This window comes from Manacus candei, unplaced genomic scaffold (genome assembly GCF_025592945.1).
Source record: "Manacus candei isolate 608988 ecotype Guabito, Panama unplaced genomic scaffold, ASM2559294v1 h1tg000036l, whole genome shotgun sequence".
NCBI classification, from domain to species: Eukaryota; Metazoa; Chordata; class Aves; order Passeriformes; family Pipridae; genus Manacus; species Manacus candei.
The window spans coordinates 3845482-3867442 of record NW_026138084.1 but is presented as its reverse complement, the minus strand read 5'-3'; the positions used below and the strand labels follow the sequence as shown (position 1 = coordinate 3867442).

Sequence of the window (21961 nt, the reverse complement as noted above, 5' to 3'; positions counted from 1 at the left end):
CTAAGCATGTATTGGCAGAATAATGAGCAGCTGTGCTAAAAAGTAGGGTGGTATTTATTAAATCTAAAGACCGGTTTTGCTTAATAAGCAAATACTTCACTCAACATTTTTCAGGCTGCTACTTAGAGTGGTTTATAATTTATTTTTATAAAATTAAATTTCAATTAATTTAACCTTTTCGAATTCATCTCAGTAATTCATTGATGTTAGATATGAATATTCTTTATAAGAAATATCTTTAACTTATGTAAGTATGATATGTCCTGTATATGCACAGGTATTATCATTATCATTACAGTAAGTGGAAGTATTTCTCACTGCTACCCTGTATTTCTTGAAACTATCTTCTGTGCCAGTGAGATACACCAGCTAAAAAATATATTATCATCTAGCTTTGTATGTCTTGAGAAAAAAAAGTGTGGAAAAAAGTTTTAAATTAAAATATGCTCTAGTCATTAATTTAGAGACACCACTTTCCAGAGGGAAAAGACTCTTTGTAACCTCCTCATTTTCACCTTGTTTTCTATGTGAAACAGTGTCTCTACCATAAGACAGAAAAGTTGGTGATAACAAGGTGTTTAGGGACAGTGTGGGGTGTCTGTAAAATGGTTTGGTATTACCATAAACGTGTCACCAAAGATTTAATTCATACAAACCAGCTTTATTTAAAGCACCCAGTGAATTCTATCATACCCCTTTACTGTTGTTATTCCTTGGAAAAATAGGAAATGTTACAACAGTGACAAGGGAAGAGACAGGAAAAATCTCTCCCTACTTGGAAAACTCTTCTAGCAAGGGAGTCAAAGATTCCTGGTATCCTCTGCAGCAAAATCCAAGGGAGAGGAAGGGAAAAATGAACCCTGCCTGCATGGGATGAGGAAGGAGCCAGGGACTGCACCATCCCAGCACAGACTGATCCAAGAGATTAAGGGATTCTGTAATTCCATCAACTCAGAGTCTTTTTAAGGGGATTACAATGCTGAGAAGTTTCACAGTCTTTTCCATTACATTTTGGAATATAAGAAATTTTTAAAAAATGCATTATAAAACTGCTAAACATAAAAAATAAGAAAGGTTTTTTGGAAGCTAGAAACAAACATTTTAAAAGTTAAAGGTTGACTGAGTTTATAGGCAATATGCAAATAGACCTTTAATTCTGGAACTACTTTATGGTTTTGCTTTGGTTTTTGAGGAGTCTTTAATGCTCTGTGATTGTTTTGAGACAAGCCCAATTTCTATGAATAGGAACCATGATCTCACCCTGCATGTGTGCAGATTGCAGTGCTACAGGGCTATGCCACTTGTGTATCACTGGGGATAACCATAACCTTGGAATTTTTACACCAGTGCAGTGTGTAAATATTATTTCCACTTACAGGTGAGGGAAGCACAAGGTTTGCTTTCCCCATTTCCCACTGTGAACTCAAAGTGGCTGGAACTGGGACTGACTTGCCTAAAATCAGTCCAGAAATTTAGGAGAGACACAGAAATGGAAACATAACCATTCTAATCCTCCCTGCTCTGCTTTGGTGACCAAATCATTCTTCTCGTGGCCTAATGGCCCTGATGGGCCATCACACCTTTCACATCTGTCTGTAAACCTCTCACCACATAATTGTACAGGGAGTAAGAGGTGAAGTGCCCAGAACACTATCAGAACCAACAAACCCCAGCTTTAGCTGCATTAATATTTGTCTGCCTTCTAATGTTTTTCTGTAAATTAAGAATTTCCAAGTCTGAGACAAATAAATTCAGTTCCTCCCTGACTGCAGCTCAAGAATGTGCAATAAAAATGATACATTTCTCTTTTGAGAAAAAAATAAAGCACTAAATACTTTTGGACACAGTCACATCTTGGAGCAGTTGGTTGCCACATTCTGCTCTTTATTCCACAGAAAGAACTGACAATCTGCAGTGAACAATATTGTCTTTCAAACTGAGACCCTCACACAGATCCTTTGCACAGTTCTGAGTTCAGTTATCACACTGAAGAACAGCCGTCAGGAAACGACTCCTGGCATTGTCTCCTGACAGAAATCCTGCCTTTCTGTCTGATTTCCAGCTTAGGAGTCAGAATCATTCAGGACATCAGCATTTGTTGGATCTAAGCAGCTTAGGAATCACAATCTTTTCCAAGAGAGACATTTCAAGTGACTTTCCATAGCCACCATTTACTGCTGGGATGTCTGGGGGACTATTTCTTAAACAGTTCAGTCACGTACCCTTACAGCCAAAATGCTGGTCAGTCACATTTCCCCTTCGTTGAATAAATAGTTAAAAATTTGTTTTTTGCAATGTTCACTGGACAATTATCTGCCTTACTGCATAAATATGCAACCAGGTCATTTTCTCATGTTTATTACATTTATTTCTGATTAAATGTAGAAAGGACCTCTCAAAAAATCCACTTGCATTGTGTCTTTTCCAACAGACAGACACAAGTCCACACACAGCCCCACTACTCTTGTTCCTGCTCCTTGCTGACCCTGTGTTTCATCCAGAAAAAGAAGAATTGAGGCACCTGACTCCACACTGTTTTATAGAAGCAATTTAATATCATACCATCACTGGGGTGCAGCATCTTCCTAACTGAGGTATCTCTGTTTTGTTATGGATTGACCCTCTCGTATTAAAACATAAAATTAGCCTCACATGCAAGCTATTCCCTGAGAAAAGGCAGAAAGGACCTGTCCCATGTCACCGAAGTTACTCCACTGACTACCAAAGCAATAACAGGCGTGTCATTTCTCAAGCCAGTTGCACTGCACAAGACCAAACAGAAACTCTCCATAATTCTCAGCTATTGCAAGTTAAAATTAAGTTTAGTTGGGTTTAACAAACTCATTGATAAACCCTGCAGTCTGTGAGTGATTTCTACTTTTTGTTATGGAAAAAAGTTATTTTCAGAAACGAGCATGCCAGTCGCAGGCATGCCCTGTGGAAATGTGGAATGGGTTCATGATTACAAATGCTTGAATAAATGTTGAATAAAACCCATAAAATGAATTTAAATACATGGCAATGTTTGAAAGAGAAGGATGAGTAATTCTGATGGAATGAAAAAGTCAATCAGAAATCACATTTAGGGGCACAGATACCCACCGAACTCACATATTGACAATATGGTAGTTCTCATTTCAATGAAATAAAACCAAAATAACAAAAAGGATGATGAAGTATCCTCAAATCTGAGATTTAAGAGTAGTGAAGACCAGGGGCTTGATCTAAAATCCACTGGGGCCAAATCAGCTTCAGCCTGATTTTGGATCAAGGTCCTATGTCTTTTTTAATGAAGCAAATGGACATATGAGTATGAAAGCCTAAACAGAGAAGAAAAGAATTGAAAGAGCTCACTCTCTACATATTTGTATGCACACACATATACCCACAAAACACAGGCTATAATTTCAGTTTACAATAATTTTATTTATTGCAGCAGAGCTAAAATCTCTTCTTTAGTGAAAAAAAGGGAAAAGGTAAGTGGTGTCTACTACCAAAGATATACAGAATATTGAAATTATGACTATACTGTACATCATCACTACAATTAAAAGAACAAAGCAGAGTATGTAACACAGACTATGAACTAAAACCAGATAATTAAAAAAAATATATAGTTGCTACTATCCCCAGAAGTACTTTCTGAATAGTGGACACGGTGTTCAGATATGAGCTCTTGTAGATTACAAGAATCATTTTTAAAACTGAAAAATTACATGGGTTTGCCAGGTGTGAGGCAAACCATCAAATAAAAACATGCTAAACTTCCCCTGGCTTTCTTTGCCTGAAAAAATCCCACCATCCCTGCTTTGCAGCCTTTAGCTGCATTACTCAGTTAATAAAACTGATCACACGGCAGAGGCTTTGTGGGATATCAGAATTCTTGTCCACTGGGGCTTCTTGTGTTAGATTGTTAAGAGAACTTCACAACAACCCCTCTTGCAAGAATTAGGAGCTGTATCTGAGTTACAAACCAATAAAAGAGCACCAGGGACACACTGTGTTTGAGTTACAGAGCTCTGGACAGAATTTAGTAAGGCTTCACTCCATTTCATTCATCAAGGTGGCAGCACAGAACGTTTGAGCACAGAATACACAGAAAGCGGTCACTGCACAGAGACCAGTTTCCTTCCTTTTCTTTCTAAGCCTACTGTATGAAGGGGGAGAAGCAAAGGGGGTGAAAAAAAGAAAGGAAAACTGAGTTACTCCTAGCCCAAGTCACTATTTTTTTTTTTAATCAAAAACTTACAATTTTTCCTGTCTTCACTCTCCTTTAAAAGTATCTATAGCAACCGACAGCGGTTTAAATGCTTTCAAACCCTTAACAGAACAAGGGCGAAAAACAAAGAGAAATGAAACAGGAACTGGGACAGAGGAGCTATTTAAAATGGTTGAGATTTCAGCACTACTGTTTGTGGAGGCTTTCACTGAGGCATCTTTGCATGCAGAGAGCAAGGGAGGAAATGCAGCGCTTACCTGCTTCGGACAGGTCTCTGAGCGAGCTGCTCAGCGCGCTCCGCTTCAGCCCCTCCCCGCTGGCGTAGCTGTCATCCAGGCAGGCCCTGCTCAGGGTCCCATTCCCAGAGTCCTTTTTCAGGCTGGAGCACTGGGACATGCTGGGACGCACCACCCCCTTCTGCTTCTCCAGCTCAGCTGAAACAGAGACGGCGACTTTGCAATTCGCGTTTCTCGATTAAACGCGGGATCGGACAATAGATCATGGAACACCCCGAGCTGGGAGGGACCCTCAGGGATCATCAGTCCAACTCCTGGCCCTGCACAGACATCCCAACAATCCCACCCTGTGCCCCAGAGGATCAGCCAAACCCTCCTGGAGCTCTGGCAGCCTTGGGGCTGTGCCCACTGCCCTGGGGAGCCTGGGCAGTGCCCAACCAGCCTCTGGGGGAATTGTTACTTCTGCTCACAAAGGCTGGCATGAGCAACCAGTACACTAAATCCACTGTCATATTTTAAACCAACACATTATTCAGGATGCTTGAACATCTCCTGTTATTCCTTGATTTATCTTTCATTTTTATATTCGCACCTTCTTTTTCCTTCAAATCTTGCCAAACTCTTAGCAAAATGAAAAATAAGCACAATAAAGACAAAAGTTAGACAAACAAGGAAACTTCATCATTTGAGCTTAAAATGGAAACTGGAAAGAGTCCTCAAGATCTAAATTCCAGTAAGGAGCTTTTCCATGAGTATAGACTTATCATAGAACATGGAAACATCCCAATTTCTGTGTGTGAGCAGGTATTACTGTGAATAAGAGACAGGAGCTTCACTTCTGTACTAACAGATTTATGTTGCAACACACACAGCCTCTTGGAAAAACAGGAGACAAAATTTCGTGTTTAGACACTCATGGAACTTTCAGCAAAATATATCAACTTGTACCACGGCTACCTCATGGAGAAAATAAAAAATAACAACATGGAAATCAAGAAAAATCCTGTGAAACTTATTTGAAGGGCCATCATTGAGAATTTCAGTGTGATGTAAATTATACCTCAAATTCTTGCTGTAATTTATACTACAATTCACAAATCCACCTCCACCCTGTCCATTGGTATTTACAGTTTGTCCAGGCTAAAATTCCACTCCAGCTACACTGCAGTAAATAGGAGTCAGTGAACTCAGCTGGGCCTTAACATATCATTGGGTTTTTCCTCTTTCTAGAGTCAGACTTGTGGAAAAACCCCTATTATTTGGAACTTTTAAAGTGTTCTAATGGGTTATACACATACTCAGAATTGCCTTCCTAGGATCAGCCTGACAATGCTCTATTTTATGTACCTTTGTACTTACACTCTATTCTGTGCTTTTCCATTTCCTGAACTTCTGCAATCGACTCCCTCAAATCATCTGTGAACTTCTTCCTGTCCTGAGGGTTCGGGGCATTGAAGTTGATGAGCACTTTGATGTCTGCTCCTGGCACGGCTGACGTGAGCCGGATACTGTTGGGATAATCTGGAAGGGAAAGGCAGGAAAAACTAAGCTCTGATTATTCCAATTCCTTTTCTTCTAATAAAAAAAAAAAACCCACCAAAACTCAAGGCTTTTTACTAATATTACCACAGAGGGTACAAAGTCAGAAAAATAAAAGTTTGAAGGCACAGCATCAGAATGAAAATCCCTAAGATACATTGGAACAGCTCAACTGTCAAGATGCTGACTAAATCCTGGAAGATAGTCTTTATCTGTTACCTTTAAGGTACAATGTACAATATAAAAGAAAAATACCAGAAAAGGCAAAAAAATAAGGGGATAATTTTTGTTTCATGGAACAGATCCCATTACCTATCTTACTAAATTGTGCCCGAAGTTTTGCTGAGTAAAAACTACCTGAAGACATCTCAAGTACATCAAACTTGTTCTACTTGTAACATTTGCAGGAAGACAAACACATAGCAGGGACAGCTTTCAATCTTTCCTCTTGAGTTGTGTTCCCTGACAATCCTAGTTTTCTCTTTTTTTTAAACAAAGTTAAAATTCTCTGTGAGATTACATACTGAAGAAGTAAAAGAGTTTGTTTGTTGTTTTTTTCACCCCTCTTTTGACTCATACTATGGGTAACTTCAAAACAAAAGGTTGAGATTTTTTAGCAGACTGTCTTTGCTTCTTTTCTAGCTGCACATCTGAGAATGCAAATTTTAACAGCTGGTCAAAAATATCTCCTGGCTGAGACAGAAGGTTCATTTACAGGAGGATATTTATAAAGAAGATAAATTCTGCTCTAGAAAACAGAACCAGTCTTTGCTTGAAGCACAGACCTGTAGAAATGGGGTGTCAGAAAACCTCAAAAGGTGAATTTTAACTCACAGTGTTTTCTTTTCCTCAGCTGCTTTACCTTCTTGGTTTGCTACAGCTCTCAAATATTTACTTAAGTATTGAAGCCGAAGTTCAAGGGCTCCCAGGCACTAAAACTCATTCCCTCAAGAGCCAGCAGATGATGTAAGGCAGCTTCCCTCCCCTCAAAGCCATCAGGTTTCAACAAGATTCAGCTATTGGGAGACAAGTGCAAATGCTGCTCTTTTTTAGAAGAATACTTCCAAATTTTTATTCCAGATTTAATTTTAGAAGAATATCTTCCAGATCAGAGCTGCAACTGAAAGTGAAGCAAGTCCATTCACCATTCTAAGAGGAAAACAGTGCAAGTACCACAAGGCTCAAAGGGTCCAGAGGGAAGGAGGAGCTTGGGGGTTCTGTGGGGTCTGCTCTCAGTATCGTGCACAGAAGAGGAGACAAAGGAGGCTGGTGCTGGGTGGGCTGACAGGAGGGGAGCATGGAATCCCTCCAGGCAGTGCTGGGAATACTGACATGGATATGCAGCAAACAGCTCAAAGTGCACCACTTAAGGGGAAAAACCAAAAATGCTTATGAAACCAAACAAGGAAATGTGAAGTCACATGGGCTGCCCCCACATATGAACCAAGAAGGATTTTCCACATACTAAAGAAACACGTATATTTTATTCCCACAGTTACTTCTCCACACTGTATTGATTAAGCATCAGGAGACACTCACATCAGTATTCACTGGTTTCAGACACTCTCTCTGCAGTGACCTGCTCCCCCTTTATATTTTGTTACTGACTGACTGAAAATGTAAAAGATTTTCTAAAGATACATGACATTGTTCTCCCTTTTGGAGCTCAGGATCCTGACTTCTATCATTAAAAGTCAATTCTTTTATTACCAAAGCCAATCATGTTGTTCAACCTCACCAGCAGCCAAAGCAATATTTTTGTTGCTTCTGCTTTAGCAACACTAATTTTGTTCACTTGAGAGCAGCTGATTCTGACAGCTGCTACACAGGGATTTACTGACTGGTGGCCAAAAGAGCCCAAAGCTTGCTGGGGACAGGGGAAACCAAGAATATGAATTTTACAAACCAAAGGAGAAAAATACTTCTCTTTCCAAACTGGAAAATACTGCATTCCACCTGACAGACACCCATACTAGAAGTACAATCTGTTCACTGAGTCATTGTAGTGAGCTCAACTTAGAAGCCAAACTATGTCTATTTAAGTGTCTCAGTTAAAATGCCTCCAGTTCCCCGGGAGAAATCCAACCCTTTGCTTCTTGTTTCACTGTATATGTTTTTAAGTTTATTTGAATAGTGTTTCTACTTAGTATGCTTATGAGATATATCTTTTTCAATATTTTATTTAATTTGACATCAGAGGAGATATATATTCTTCTATTTTCAGTAGAATCTAGGATAGATATATTTGCCCTTCCTCCCAAAACTGAATTTTATATTATACAATGAGTGCACAAAAGAGAGAATGAATGTGTAAGCATACTCTGCTCTGCTGTTAGTACTGATGCTGCCTTTTGGCTTAAAAGCAGGACTTTAGCAAACTATTTGGGGTTTTTTGTTGGGTTTTTGTCTGCTAAGACTAAGTTTGAGAAGCCTGAAACATAAAAAGAATACTGGATTGATGCAGATTGCAACAGACATAAACAAAAGGTGTCACAAAATACAAGCTTGAATCCAAACTCTCTGCTTTGTATTTATATCTGAGTGAGCATATATTACTTGGGCACAGTTAAAACATAAATCAGGAAAATAAATTAAACAGTGTTTTGAATTGCACACATCACTATAGGAGTAATTATTTATTATCACTCAGTTGCAGCTGCCTCAGCAAGAGACGGGTTTGTTTTTTGACAAACATTTTATTCTTTACCAGTATTCACAAACAACACATTTGGGAAGATTTGGCTTCTGACTACAACCAAAAACCAGCAGTCTTGCTGTTTCATATGCTGAGAGCATCTTCTTTTAAACTTTAGGGCTAAGTTAAATTCAAAGCAATTTTATTCCGAAATCCAGAGCCAAGTCCTGTCCACCTCTTTTGCTCAATCATTATTTTATTTTATTTTATTAATTTTCACTTTATTTTTAAGCAAAAGGCTCATTTAAAAAGCCTGGAATTACTTACACTGGTTCTCAAAGAGAAGGACTTGCATTCCATAGAGAGAAAACGACTGTCGAAAACTGTATGTAACCGAGTTCTTCTTCTTTTGAAAAATCTTGGTCACCTGAAAGTTACCAAATAAACAAAATGAAATACCCCTTTTACCACATATGCTTGTGGAAAATTATTGTTCTTAGGAATTAGAATAAGAGAAAACACTTCATTCAAAAGAAAGCTATAACCTGTCAGAGAATATGTTAATTGTAATTCTTTTTTTTTTTAAATGCAACTGCCGTATTTAAGCTAACTCTGCAGCACCATATCTCTTAAGCAGAAGAGTTAATATTTTATCCAGAAACAAAGCCTTTGTGTCCTCCATTCTCCAGAAATCTGACTTTTTGGAATTCCAAAAAGACAAAACCCTCTACATCCTTACTGTGCACTGCACATGCTATCAAAAAGAAGTTGAAATTATCCTTCAAAAAGCAGCTGCTACCACACTTTCCTTCACCCTTTTTCTTACATCTGACTCCAGGCAGGACCTCCCCACACCAGGTTAATTCTCAGCCCTCCTCAGCCAGTGATGTGCTGCTTTCCCTCTGCCTTTTACAGCCCCTGACACAGGAAAAGTCCCACCAAAAGTCTGTGGAAACCTTGACTTTTTGCTACAACAGAAGTAACATTCTACTGCTGACCATCAGTGCTGGGGTTCTCCTAAAGGGTGAGTGCAACTGCTCTTTCTCTTTACAAAGAGGTTTATTTTTACTAGTTCTTTCTAATTTTAACTTTTAGTGATGGCATTTTACTGGAACTGATAAATTTGGTTTGTATTACTCCCCAAACAGTTTGATAAAACTATTGACATCTGAGTGAGTAATAAAAAAAGACAGAAAACCTGCAGCCCAAAGACAGCAATGTTCCATCAGTTCCCACTCAAGCTCACATTTACAACCAGGAGGATCTACTCATAACCAAAAGGATTCATTTCTGCATTTATTTCCTGGATTTGAGGTCTGAAGGTTTGTAAAAATGACACACAATAAAACCATGAGGGTGAAGCCTGTCTTTTTTGTAACAAAATATTAAACACTTAGTTTAGCTCTCAGTTCTCAGGTACGTTCCAAAGAGAGGGCAACAAATTTTCCTATTTTTAAGAGTAAATCAACCAAATAATTTCAAGCTGTCACTAGTTTTGTATGTCTGTTTTTCAGAAGAGTAGGTCAAGTTAAAGTCTGTGAGGATAAGTGCACGCTAAAAAGTAAAGTCAACTGTAAAATCTATTTCAGCATATCCTCTTCCTATTTCGAGGCATAAACAGATCTGTTGACAGAACATCTGGGGAATACAAAGTATTCCCCAGTAATTTTGTTTTTCCACAAACACCTTGAATTCTTAATTCACAGAATAAAGACTGTCTCTGTTTATCCATCAGGGAAATGGGTAACCTGGAGGTGATTTTTTTTCCTCTGTAGTAAAAGCTATTGCATCCAATCCCTCCTTACAAAAGAGCATAGCAATCAGTAAAAGGCTTCAGTTTAAAAGCAAATTATACAGAATTAAGAAAATTAAGATATAAATCTGTTAATCATCCCAAGATTTCTGGAGTGCAGAGTAACAGATAATAGATACTTATTTTTAGGAATGCTCCTGTATTTAACTGGAGATAGGATTTCCGAATACCTCACTCTAAGTCTGCCTGCCTGGAAATACATACCACAAGAAGATCATTAAATAAAAATATTTCTCGCTGGTGCAATCCAAGCTTCTGAGGCTTATTGGGATCTGGAACTTCAAAGAGCCTACAGTAGCAAACAAGCCTCCTGTGGGGTAGGGAGAGCACCTGGGATAACACAAAAGTCCATGGTTAATATAACAACATTTAGCTCTTTCATACACAGAATTTTATTTTTTTTTTAATACATCAAATATTTCTACCTCTAAGCCCATTAGATTTTTCCATCAAAGGACCAACAACAGGAACAGAAAGATTTATATGCATGGCATCCAAACTTCATCAAACTTCTATCAAATACTCTCTATCAGCTTTTATTCCTGTATGTGGATGCCAATGGAAGTTCTATGGGAGAGAGTTTTACTTTGTGAAATGATAAAATCTTAATAATCTTAATACTTTGAGATTAAGTGGGAGCTCAGAGCAAAGGGTTTTGCTTCCACAAGCAGTTTTACACATCTTTGTTGGAAGAAAGGATGCAAAGCAAATTTAGCTTTTGGGAGCTACTTTTTGTCAGCCACTGAGTTAATTCAATTTGGTCATTCCCCAGTACCAAGGAAATGGTGACCTCAGGACAAAGTAAATGCAGTTTCAGGCTGTTTGATTTTCTCATGCCAGTAAGAAAATCAAGACTGATTTTCCATTTCCTTATTGGAAATATCTGCTGAGGTATCTCCAAAGCTGCTGCTGTCAACCTAGTGAGACTTTATTTCTTTCAAGTGTACATGATGAGATCTCACTAACAATACCAAAAGAAATCCATAAAATGGTGCATTATAAGAGTAGTTTTAGGTTTATTACTGAATATACCTGTAACTTTAATCTGGAATCAGTATTTTCTACATTCAGAAGCAAACCTTAAAATCAACTGGCAGTATCTTTCCAGAGTATCATTCAATTCTCAAATGGACCAGGAAGAATAAACACACCAGGGCCCAGGTGCAAAGGTGAGGTGCAACTGTGATTTTTACCTATTGGTTTATTCTTCACTGTGTGTCTAATTTCTACAGTGATAACAGCATTTGAAATGAATAAAAAGTGTATTAAAAAGGTCTAGAAAACTCTTGGTAATAAATTAAGCAGTCTCTGGGAAATATCTTTGTACTTTGGAGAGTTATTACTACAACACCAGGAAAATTCTGCTTGAAAGAACACTATTGATTTCAAATTTTAAAATGTAAAAGAATGCTTCACTGTCAGTTTAAGAAAATGCTGCCAGTTACAATGATTATAAATTTTGAAGGAGTATGAGAGAAATACCTACACAACCAAGTCCATGGTGCAGAGATCCAATCTACAGTAGAAAGACATATACAAGTTCATTAAACTTCAGAGAAACACAGAACTGTATCATAGCAATAAACACATCACGGTCTGACTACGACTAAATGCCTCTAAGTAAAAACAAATATATCTATCAATAAAGACTGTTGCCTGTTTCCCAAATTTTCTTTTAACTTTCCCACACAGTTAAAAAGTCTCCCAACAGAAGAATCCTTGAACACAGGACTCCATCCAGGGTATTGTTTTCTTAATCCCATTCAATTTACAAGGTCGGGATCAGTTTTAGGATTTGAATTGCCACATGTCTGAATAAAAAAGGAACCATGGAAAAAAACATCTCCCAAAGAAACCTATATATAAACCCAAATCCCCAAACAATTACAGAAGAGAAGTTTCATATGAAAGCATAAGTGACTGTCAAATACTGACTTCAGAATATTTATTTCCCTTCTTCTCAAAATCAGTTAAAAGCTTTTATTAAGGAAATTTTGCTTTCTTTTCTCTGCTTCTTCAGAGATCTCCTCAGTATGTCCTTCACTGGGATACAGACCTAAATTAGTTTTTTTGGTGGTCCCTCATTCCCTTCCCCCAACCCCTCTGTTGAGGTTTGTCTGAGAAGAGATTACAATTCAAAGCTCTTTAAAAGTAATAGGGAGACTCTTGAGATCCACGTTCTTTTTCTTAATCACAAATGCCCCAAGCCATCAGACCCTGCTGCAGTGAAGTTGCCCAGAGCTGATAAAAAACAGATGTAGGACTTCAAAAACAGGCAGGTCTGGTCTTCTGTTTTGGCTTTTTTTGTTGTTGTTTTTTTTTTTTTCTTTGTTCTGGGCTGCCTTTGTGACTGCTGACATGGGATTTGAACTCAGGAGGGCTGATCATCCAATGGCCCTCTCCACATTAGATACTGGTAAAATATGGGTAAAATGTTGGTTTTAATACCTCTGTGTTCACTCAGCTCCTAAACTGAAGGTAAAATGCTGTGGCCTTTCTTTTCTCTCCCTTTTTCCAACAGATGCTTTGAAGATTTTTTTATATAGCAAAGTATTTCAGGATTTTTCTCACAACAAAGAAAGAGGTATCTCTGGATGCTCAAACCCAGCATTAGAATCCCTGGGACCTGATTTCCAGATATGCTCTGAAACAAAATGATTCCATCTCCCCCTACAAATCCCAGGTCATGGGAGCTGTTGAGCTGAGGAAGATGCTGATGTGATCAGAAGTTCTCTATTACTCTTGTAAATTATGGAGGCATAAATGACAGTGTAAATTTTGAGATATGATTCTCTACAGCATCACATTAACAAAACACTTCAATTCTCTTGCAATAAACAAGAGAACTGCCTAAAATGCAGATATGTCAGTGTAATTTCAGACTTGTAAAGCTCCACATAAAGAATTTAAGACTCCTTACATCATCACCCATGAATACCAGACTGTGACAAGAAAATCCACGTGCACTGTGAACGCCCCGGATTTTAAGTCAACCTTAGAGCAAATCATTATTTGGACAGTTTGCCACTTAGCAACCAATTTATCTTCTAAGCAACCCCTCCTGTGCTGTTCTATGCTGTGCACTGCCCTCCATGCCCTCGGATTTGAACTGCCACATGTTCGAATAAGAACAGAACCAGGCTTCCCCCAGAAGCCTAGATAGAAATCTAAACCCCCAGAGCAGCTGACCTTCCAGGCACAGGGAACTCACCGGTTTCTTCCCCACGATGAGTTTTTCCACCTTCTGCACCTGGGACACGTGATCCTCGTTGGTTTTCAGCTCCCGCTTGCGGATGCGCTCGTAGATCCCGATGAGCATCTCCCGAGGGATGTCCTCCCCGTCATCCACACCTGCAGGGCCAACACTCCCGTCAGGGCTCTCACACACACCACTCTCAGCCAGGAGAGGCTAAAAACAGGAGCACTTTGCTGTTCCCTGCTCACAGTGATGCCACTGCTGCCTGACTGCCCGGGTGTTTCACAGCTCCCAGTGCCTGTTAGCCAACACCTCCTCGTGTCCTTGTCCTCCCCCACCGAGGCAGCAGAAGTGATGCTACTCATTCTTCAAACACTGATTTTTGTCCAAGAGCATTGAGACACTGATGGAAATTACACAGGTTGGAATTTTTGTTTTAAAATTCAAAGCTAAAACTAAGCCATTAAGAGGTTAATTTCTATGCTTTTTTTTTTTCTTTCAAGTTTCCTCCGCTTGGTATCAAAGCTCCAATGAATTAAATTACACTATAGATGCTAAAACCTCCATATGACCTCCTCCTAGGAATATACCCCACTGGGAGGAAGCAGAAGAACTGTTCCATTTTGCCTCTGTCTCAATATTACTCGGCGCTGTTCAGAAAATAATTTCCTATGCGAGAACCTTATGAACAACCAGTAAAATTAATTTAACCAATATTTCTTGTAAGATTTCAAAAAGAACTAATTTACTCTGGAAAAACAAATCAAGCAAATAGCCCAGATACCAGATTATTGTTTAGCACTGTGTGGTTATCGTTGGCATGTCATCCTAACAAACGCCACGCAGCCCTGAATGCTCCATCCTGAATTTTTAATAGCAGTGCAAGGAGTCCAATTTCACTAAGTGACTTAAAGCTGCATTTCCTGGGGACAGGGAGATGCATGTCTATTTTGTAAACAGGTTTTAAAGCAATAAACTCTTATCTCCCATTCAGAATATTTTGTCACCCAGCGGAACAACTGCTCACATAAAAACCACTGCAATAAAATACAGTTTCTTCGGAGAAAGAAGGAAGCAAAACCGCCTCTGTTTTGTTCCACACCACCAGGCCTCCCACAGACCACCTTTGTGGTGCAGTGATTTAAAGTTACAGGCAGGGTAACATGTCATAAAAACACCTGCAAGAATAAAAAATTGCTGGTATTCATGCTGGAGATCAGAGAGAATGTACTGCATAAAACACAACTCATGTAACTGCACTGTTATGCCAAGAGATGAATATCAGGCCTTTTTGAATATCTGTGGACTTCATGATAAAATCTCAGCACTAACTTCAACTTTACTAAGCTGAAACATCTGCTGAGTACAGGCTGTTCATTGCTGCCTTGTATAAATCTCAGGGAACAAAAGCACCAAACACAACTTGCATTCTCAAGATCTGAAATTCCAGAACACCACAAGTATTTTGTTTTCACTTGTGCTAAAATGAAAGTGCCACATGCACACATGAATACAAACTGCCCTGCACCTGAGGTGTGCCTATACAGAGATATTCATCTTTATATATGAAGCAACTTGGTTCTTTTTTTCTGCCATTCAGCCCACTTTCAGCTCTACTCAGTGACTCCTTTCTGTTAGAAAGAGCTGAGCTGATACTTCACAAAAAATTCTTTCACCACAAAGAACCAGGATAGAAAGATCTGAGATACAGATTTGAAAAAATACCTGTATTTTTCTGGCAATCTAACTGCAAGCTTAGGTGGGCCATAGCCTGGCAGATGATGTCTTGATCAGAAAATACACCAATGAAGGAATCAAAATGAAATTTCTGGGCTATTTACACCTTTCAGGAAGGTCTTGGAGGTGGGATTTTGTTTTTACTTGGTGAGAATTTAAATATCTGATTTATTTCCAAAAGTTCTCATCAGGGCAGAGTGATTTCTGTTCCTCAATACATATATATATATATATATATATATAAAATATATATACATATCTGTATACACATATGCATACATACACACACACACACATATATATATGTATGTGGGAATAAAAGGAACCGACAATACATCCACTCAAAAAAGACATGATAAAAATGACAAAATACTACATAATTAATTCTGTTTTCACTATTCCAGAAATATTTAAAGCCTGTAAAAATGGCAGCAGTTTCAAGTCAGGTCAAATCAGCATCAAGTGCTCTGTATTTTGCCTTTTTCCCAGACAACAGTGGTGTCCCTCCAATGACAGTTACAGGGAAAAGCTTTTCAGACCTTCCCTGGCAGAGTTTTCTCACCCCTCAGGTTCTTGACAAAGTCCTCCAGCTTCATTTTCCGCTCTGGTTTCACGTTTGGGCTGTACATGTCTGTGTTGAGCAGGATGATGGCAAAGGCCAGGATGAAGATGGTGTCGGGATTCCGGAACTGTCTCACCACCCCTGGGTTGCAGATACAGTATCTCTGGCTGGAAAAAAGCACGTAGTGGAAGCTGTCAGAGCCAGGAATTACTTCTCTAATTCCACCAAATAAACCAACTGCTGCATTCCAGAGGCTGAGCAAGCTATTACTGGTGTTCCATACATATATTTAGCTTTCCATCCACAAACTTTCATGAGCCAATTCTTGAATGTGGAAGGCTTTTGTTTTCTATTACCACTGTCATTTCACCTCTTAGTACACATTCTGAGCTACAGTAACTTCAGGATTTCATTTTTCTCAGTGACTAATGCCCTGACAGCAGGTAAGAACACAGCATTGATTCTGGCTTACTGCCACAGGGTGATTTCCATCTTATCCTGCCTGGGATAAAGTACACCTGTGTTAAACACTGACAAGTTAACGCTCTGTTTTCCACTGTTGTTGAAGTGCTTAATGAAAAGTTGGGAGCATATATACTCTAAAATGTAAATGGGCTCATAATTCCACTCATATAAAGTACTATATCCAAATAGATTGTTAGAGATATTCAAAAATCCCTGGATATCTTTTCAACTGGTGCCAGAAAGAACTAATAGAGAAACCTTGTTCTGTTAATAGAGATGCCATTTATGAAGAGCACCAGTAAAGGAAAGTTCCTATTTCACACTTAGCAAAAGCCCCACAAACAACATTTATTTGAAACTGTTGGTAGCTCAGGAGGACACTGCAAATAAGCAGGGAAATAACTTGGATCTGCTCAACCTGCCCGGTTCTCCAGCTGGCCTGTCAGACAGCAGCAGTTTCTGGTGGCTGAGGGACTGATTTCAGTCTCTTACCTGAAAGCTTCAATGAGCCGTTCCACCTTCTGGGCTTCTCCCTGGACACGGATATGAGCCTGAAATTTCCTGAGTGCTTCATCCAGTTCCATGGTTGAGAAGTCCATCTCATCCACCACACAGCTAGGAGAGAAACACATTCCATTGTGCCTCTTCGTTTCTAACAGCACAGACCAAAGGGAAGAGCTCAAAACAAAAAACCTTTCGATTTTCCATCTCACAGAGATTCATGGAATTGTCCTTTAAACTGTCAGCAGCAACGGCAGTAATTGTAGGTAACTGTGAAGGAAGGCTGCCAATGAGGGATCAATGAGAATGTGTGAGCAGAACCTTCTTCTTTTTTAACAGAAGAGCTGCTGGAATGACAAATGTCTGACCAATTTAAGGGATGTACCACTGCCAACAATAATTATTAGATTCGTACTTCCAGGCCAATCAACCATCACAATGCCTACAACAATAATAAGTAGTTTATATCATATCTCAAACAGCCTGCAGCAGGCACAACACTCTGCACCAAATGGCTCTGTGTCTGGGAACGTTCTTACATGCAGAGAAAAAAAATAACCCTGTTTGGATACTCTCTTATTACCACTGTAATTCTCATCTCTCCATCATTTGCCATGTCTTTCAGTTAACACTCATGGAGAAATAATTACTTTCTTGCTCAGAAAATACAGTGCTGACAAAAAATAAAAAAGGAAGTATTTTAATTTAATCAACAATGTGAATTATGTCATTCTAATACTTTGTTTAAAGACTGCTTTAAAATCAGAAGGCTATAAATTTCCTTTCTTTAAACTTACCTTTTAGTTTTTAAATAACCAGACAAGAATTACTGTACTGCAGAAACCACTGAAAGCACAATCCACTTTTAAAAGCTTTTTCTTAAATGTATAGGTTTACAATGACAAATGAGAATAGATCATACTTTTCTTCCAGTAAAACTGTAGCTAACATAAATTAATAACCAAACAATTTATTCCCCTTGCCTGGAATATTTCTCCCTTTGTGCAGAAGACTTTAGGCTTTCCAATCCACACCTAAACCCCCTCATCAGTTCTGCAATAATGCCCTCAGTCTTCCCACCTCTTCCAAGTTCTTTAACACCAAAACCCTTTTCTCCTTCAAAGGTGTAAAGCACATGTACAGCCCAGCTGGAGTCAAAATGAACTAATTAATGCAATTAAGGATCTCCAGAAACATGCTGGCCAACAACAGAATGGGAGGGGTCTCAAAAGGTTTTACATGAACTATGGAGACAGCAGACAAATCACCATGGTCACAGTTCTGCACCACCAGCAGGCAGCAGCTCCAGCAGGCCCAGAATTCAGCTCTTGGTCAAAAATTTAGGCTGTTCTCGTGAATATTTTCTAAGCTCAAGGTATCAAATAGCTAAAATACCCAAATTTACTGGTCTGGGAAACTTGAACACAAATCAAAGCAAGTGATCTGAAAATAAACTGTGTAACAGAAAAAGGATCATCTTTTAAAGTATCTTTTCTATGTACCCACATGGAGCTGTATCAGTTTGACAAAATCTACCTTCAATCTGTAAATATGATTTTTAGGATTAAACGCTATTTTATTGTCTTTTTTTTAAGAGAAAATACCCTGTTCCCATTTGCAGGCAAGCTTCAGAGCACTGTGCAGAGAACTGCTTACAGGGAGCTCCTCACCCCAAAGCCTGGCTGGAACAGCTCAGAACACATGCATTCCAATAAAAGGATTGCTGGGGGGTTGGAGGCAGGTGATCCTGACCTTGTTCTTAACAATTCACCTCCTCACAGACAGACACACACCTCTGCTTAGGTCTGCCTGAGGTGCTGAGGGCAAGGGATTTGTTCAGGATCACAAAATGCATCGTGGAATCACGGAGTGCTTTGGCTTGGAAGGGACCTTAAAGATCAGCCAAGATTAGAATCCGTCTCGTCCTGAACCTGTACTGTTCCCTTTAAAAAAAAATTAAAAATACACACTTTCTGGAGAGTCTTCCCCCTAGTCTGACTCATAATTGCAAAATGCAGATCACTGTGAGTGGCCAGCAGTGACTCATGCTGAACAGGGATTGCATCCCAGCCAGCCACATTCCATGACTCTGCAGCCTCAGCCTGGCTCCAGGCTTTGCCCTGGAGGTGCTTCCCTTGCTTTCTGCTGGGGCTTGGACTGTAAGAAGGCAGCTTTTAATAAGGCACAGGAAAGAGAGAGGGAAGACCTCTAGAAAAAGCCTCTGCATCTGTAGCCCAAGGCAGATTTCACTACAGCTTTCATTACACTGTCAAATAAAACAGTTATTTAAAAAATGGTGGTGAGCATTTTCTCTAGGCTTCCTTAATGGGAAAGATGTTGTGGTTTTTGCTTTAATTCTCAGCAGTTTTGTTAGGCATCTAGCTAAAATTTTATACAATATCTTGAAATAAAAATGGACTAAGATGTATTCATATTTACAGGCCAGTATGTCAGATACAAAAAAAAAGCCCCAAAGAATACGTGTTTTAAATTAATACCCTCCTAAAATAAAGCAGCTTTGGTCTAGTCTATATATAAGGTTTAGATATTTATGACCAAGCTGCTAAAAGTCTGATTTTCTGCTTTGCAGAAAATACTTTGGTTTTTAAAACAGTTTTTGTTTATCTAATCTTTTGGAAAATAACAGTTTGTATAGATCTTGTCAGCACGTGCCTGCACAGGCAGAAATCCCTCCTTATCTAACATCTGAGCCATTTGGCCATAATAACCATTTTCAAGTTCTGTTACTGATTAAACCTTATGTTGCCTACAATATTATTGTGTTTCATTCACTAAATTATCAGAGTCTGAGGAAGAAAAAAACCTATGAAATTACACACTCTAAGGCCTATGAAATTAAAACATAAATTTAGAGTAAATGCACGTGGCCATAGGGAATATAAATCCTTGTGAGTATCTTGCTGGATCAATAACAAAACCAGTGCCTTAACTGGAAAGCAAAGAAATAAATATTGGCTCACATGTATCTTTTCTTACCCTTTGGAGTGTGGTTTCCCCTCCTTCAGAACAAGACCCAGAAAGAAGCACAAGACACCCCGAGACCACTGCCTGGAGCTTGGTGAAGGCCCATGCTGACTGCTGAGCACCAGGACACTGCCCCCTCCTCCCCACACACATACTCACTCCAGCACATCCCAATTGAACATTCCCACCTTCTCCCCACACAAATACTCACTCCAGCACATCCCAATTGAACATTCCCACCTTCTCCCCACACAAACACTCACTCCAGCTCATCCCAACTGAACATTCCCACCTCCTCCCCACACAAATACTCACTCCAGCTCATCCCAACTGAACATTCCCACCTTCTCCCCACACAAATACTCACTCCAGCTCATCCCAACTGAACATTCCCACCTCCTCCCCACACAAATACTCACTCCAGCACATCCCAGCTGAACATTCCCACCTTCTCCCCACCACATACTCACTCCAGCACATCCCAGCTGAACATTCCGACCTTCTCCCCACACAAATACTCACTCCAGCACATCCCAATTGAACATTCCCACCTTCTCCCCACACAAATACTCACTCCAGCACATCCCAATTGAACATTCCCACCTTCTCCCCACACAAACACTCACTCCAGCTCATCCCAACTGAACATTCCCACCTCCTCCCCACACAAATACTCACTCCAGCTCATCCCAACTGAACATTCCCACCTCCTCCCCACACAAATACTCACTCCAGCACATCCCAGCTGAACATTCCCACCTTCTCCCCACCACATACTCACTCCAGCACATCCCAGCTGAACATTCCGACCTTCTCCCCACACAAATACTCACTCCAGCACATCCCAACTGAACATTCCCACCTTCTCCCCACACAAATACTCACTCCAGCACATCCCTGTTGAACATTCCCACCTCCTCCCCACACAAATACTCACTCCAGCACATCCCTGTTGAACTGCTTCTGCCGATTTCCCAGGAATTCCCCGATCATCTGCCTGCTGAGCCCTTTCCTCTGCAGCAGAAAGTGGGCAACACCAACTGGGGTATCTGGCACGAATCCTCGCTCTATGAGGTACTGGACTCCTTTTTCAGGTTTTCTGAGGAGAAAAGGTAACATAAAATTATTAATTTTCTTCCATTGGATCTGAATTCATCTGATTAAAGTTTTAGAATTCTGGCAATCACTTTTAACCAATGTAATGCTATTGCTGAGATAGTTTCAGGATGAATGTAGCCATCCTGTTGAACACATTGCTCACTGTTAATAGCTGAAGGTATCTTAGAAAGCATCAAATAGCTTTGAAAGCATCCTTGCATGTTATTACACATTTCCCTGCTCCATAACCCTTCCAAAGAGATGCTTTGTGTTCAAGCAGCTTCACTTGCCAATGCCAAAGACGAGCCCAACACCAGCTACTCAGTGCTCCTGTTGCTGGGAGAGATGGACCTTCCAGAAACTGAAAAGCTGCTGCTGAAAAACAAGAAACAAAGAACACCCCTGACCTCCCACCCCATTGCTGTCAAAAGTTAAACTGACTGAACAAAACAAGTGGTGTAACTTGCAAGTTGAGAGGACAAAAAATAAAAGGGAAAACTAAAGGCAGTCAAGCAAAAAGAAGCAATTAAAAATGGTGCAGCTCCCACGTAATTTAGATTTTTTTCTTCCTTCTCCTTTAACACACCCATTGCTCCAGATTTCCCTCCCTCAGACAAACACCTTAGTTGCTGCAGCATTTTACATCTCTTTACACACCTCCAGATTTAGCTGTAACCATTTTCCCACCTCAAAACAAAGCAAGCTGAAGCTACTCATTGTGACTTGTTAAGAAGGGTGTTCTGGGGAGGAGGGTTGGGATGGAGCTGGTTTCTGGCAATAAAACATACAGGTTACAAAGGCAAATGCTGCTTAGATTTTAAAGTGATGCAAAACTGCCCTTCTAGCACAGACTGCACTGTCATCCAGCAGTGCCACACAACAGCCAACCATCATTCATTTTAGAGACATTAAAGAGGAATCTTTACAGAATCAGCAATTCCATCATCAGCTTTATTTTGTAAAGAATTATAATAT

The 21961-nt window shown here is 39.6% G+C and overlaps 1 protein-coding gene and 1 long non-coding RNA gene across 4 annotated transcripts in view; both read right to left on the bottom strand.

The window, feature by feature from the left end:
* The window catches only part of IQSEC1 (IQ motif and Sec7 domain ArfGEF 1), a 334498-nt gene that overhangs the window by 8411 nt on the left and 304126 nt on the right, over positions 1–21961 (bottom strand). For all 3 annotated transcript variants that reach the window (XM_051793412.1, XM_051793413.1, XM_051793414.1), the window contains 9 exons: positions 20826–20987; positions 16895–17017; positions 15938–16104; positions 13654–13793; positions 11929–11958; positions 10647–10772; positions 8957–9056; positions 5815–5976; positions 4477–4653 (listed from right to left, as the gene is read on the bottom strand). In XM_051793412.1, the coding sequence (XP_051649372.1) occupies positions 4477–4653; positions 5815–5976; positions 8957–9056; positions 10647–10772; positions 11929–11958; positions 13654–13793; positions 15938–16104; positions 16895–17017; positions 20826–20987 (1187 nt within the window). The remainder of the gene's footprint in view (positions 1–4476; positions 4654–5814; positions 5977–8956; positions 9057–10646; positions 10773–11928; positions 11959–13653; positions 13794–15937; positions 16105–16894; positions 17018–20825; positions 20988–21961) is intronic.
* LOC127473601 (uncharacterized) lies at positions 20160–20786 on the bottom strand. The gene is made up of 3 exons (XR_007905516.1): positions 20751–20786; positions 20492–20595; positions 20160–20232 (listed from the first exon to the last, which is right to left on the bottom strand). It is a non-coding gene; the product is annotated as an uncharacterized LOC127473601 (long non-coding RNA).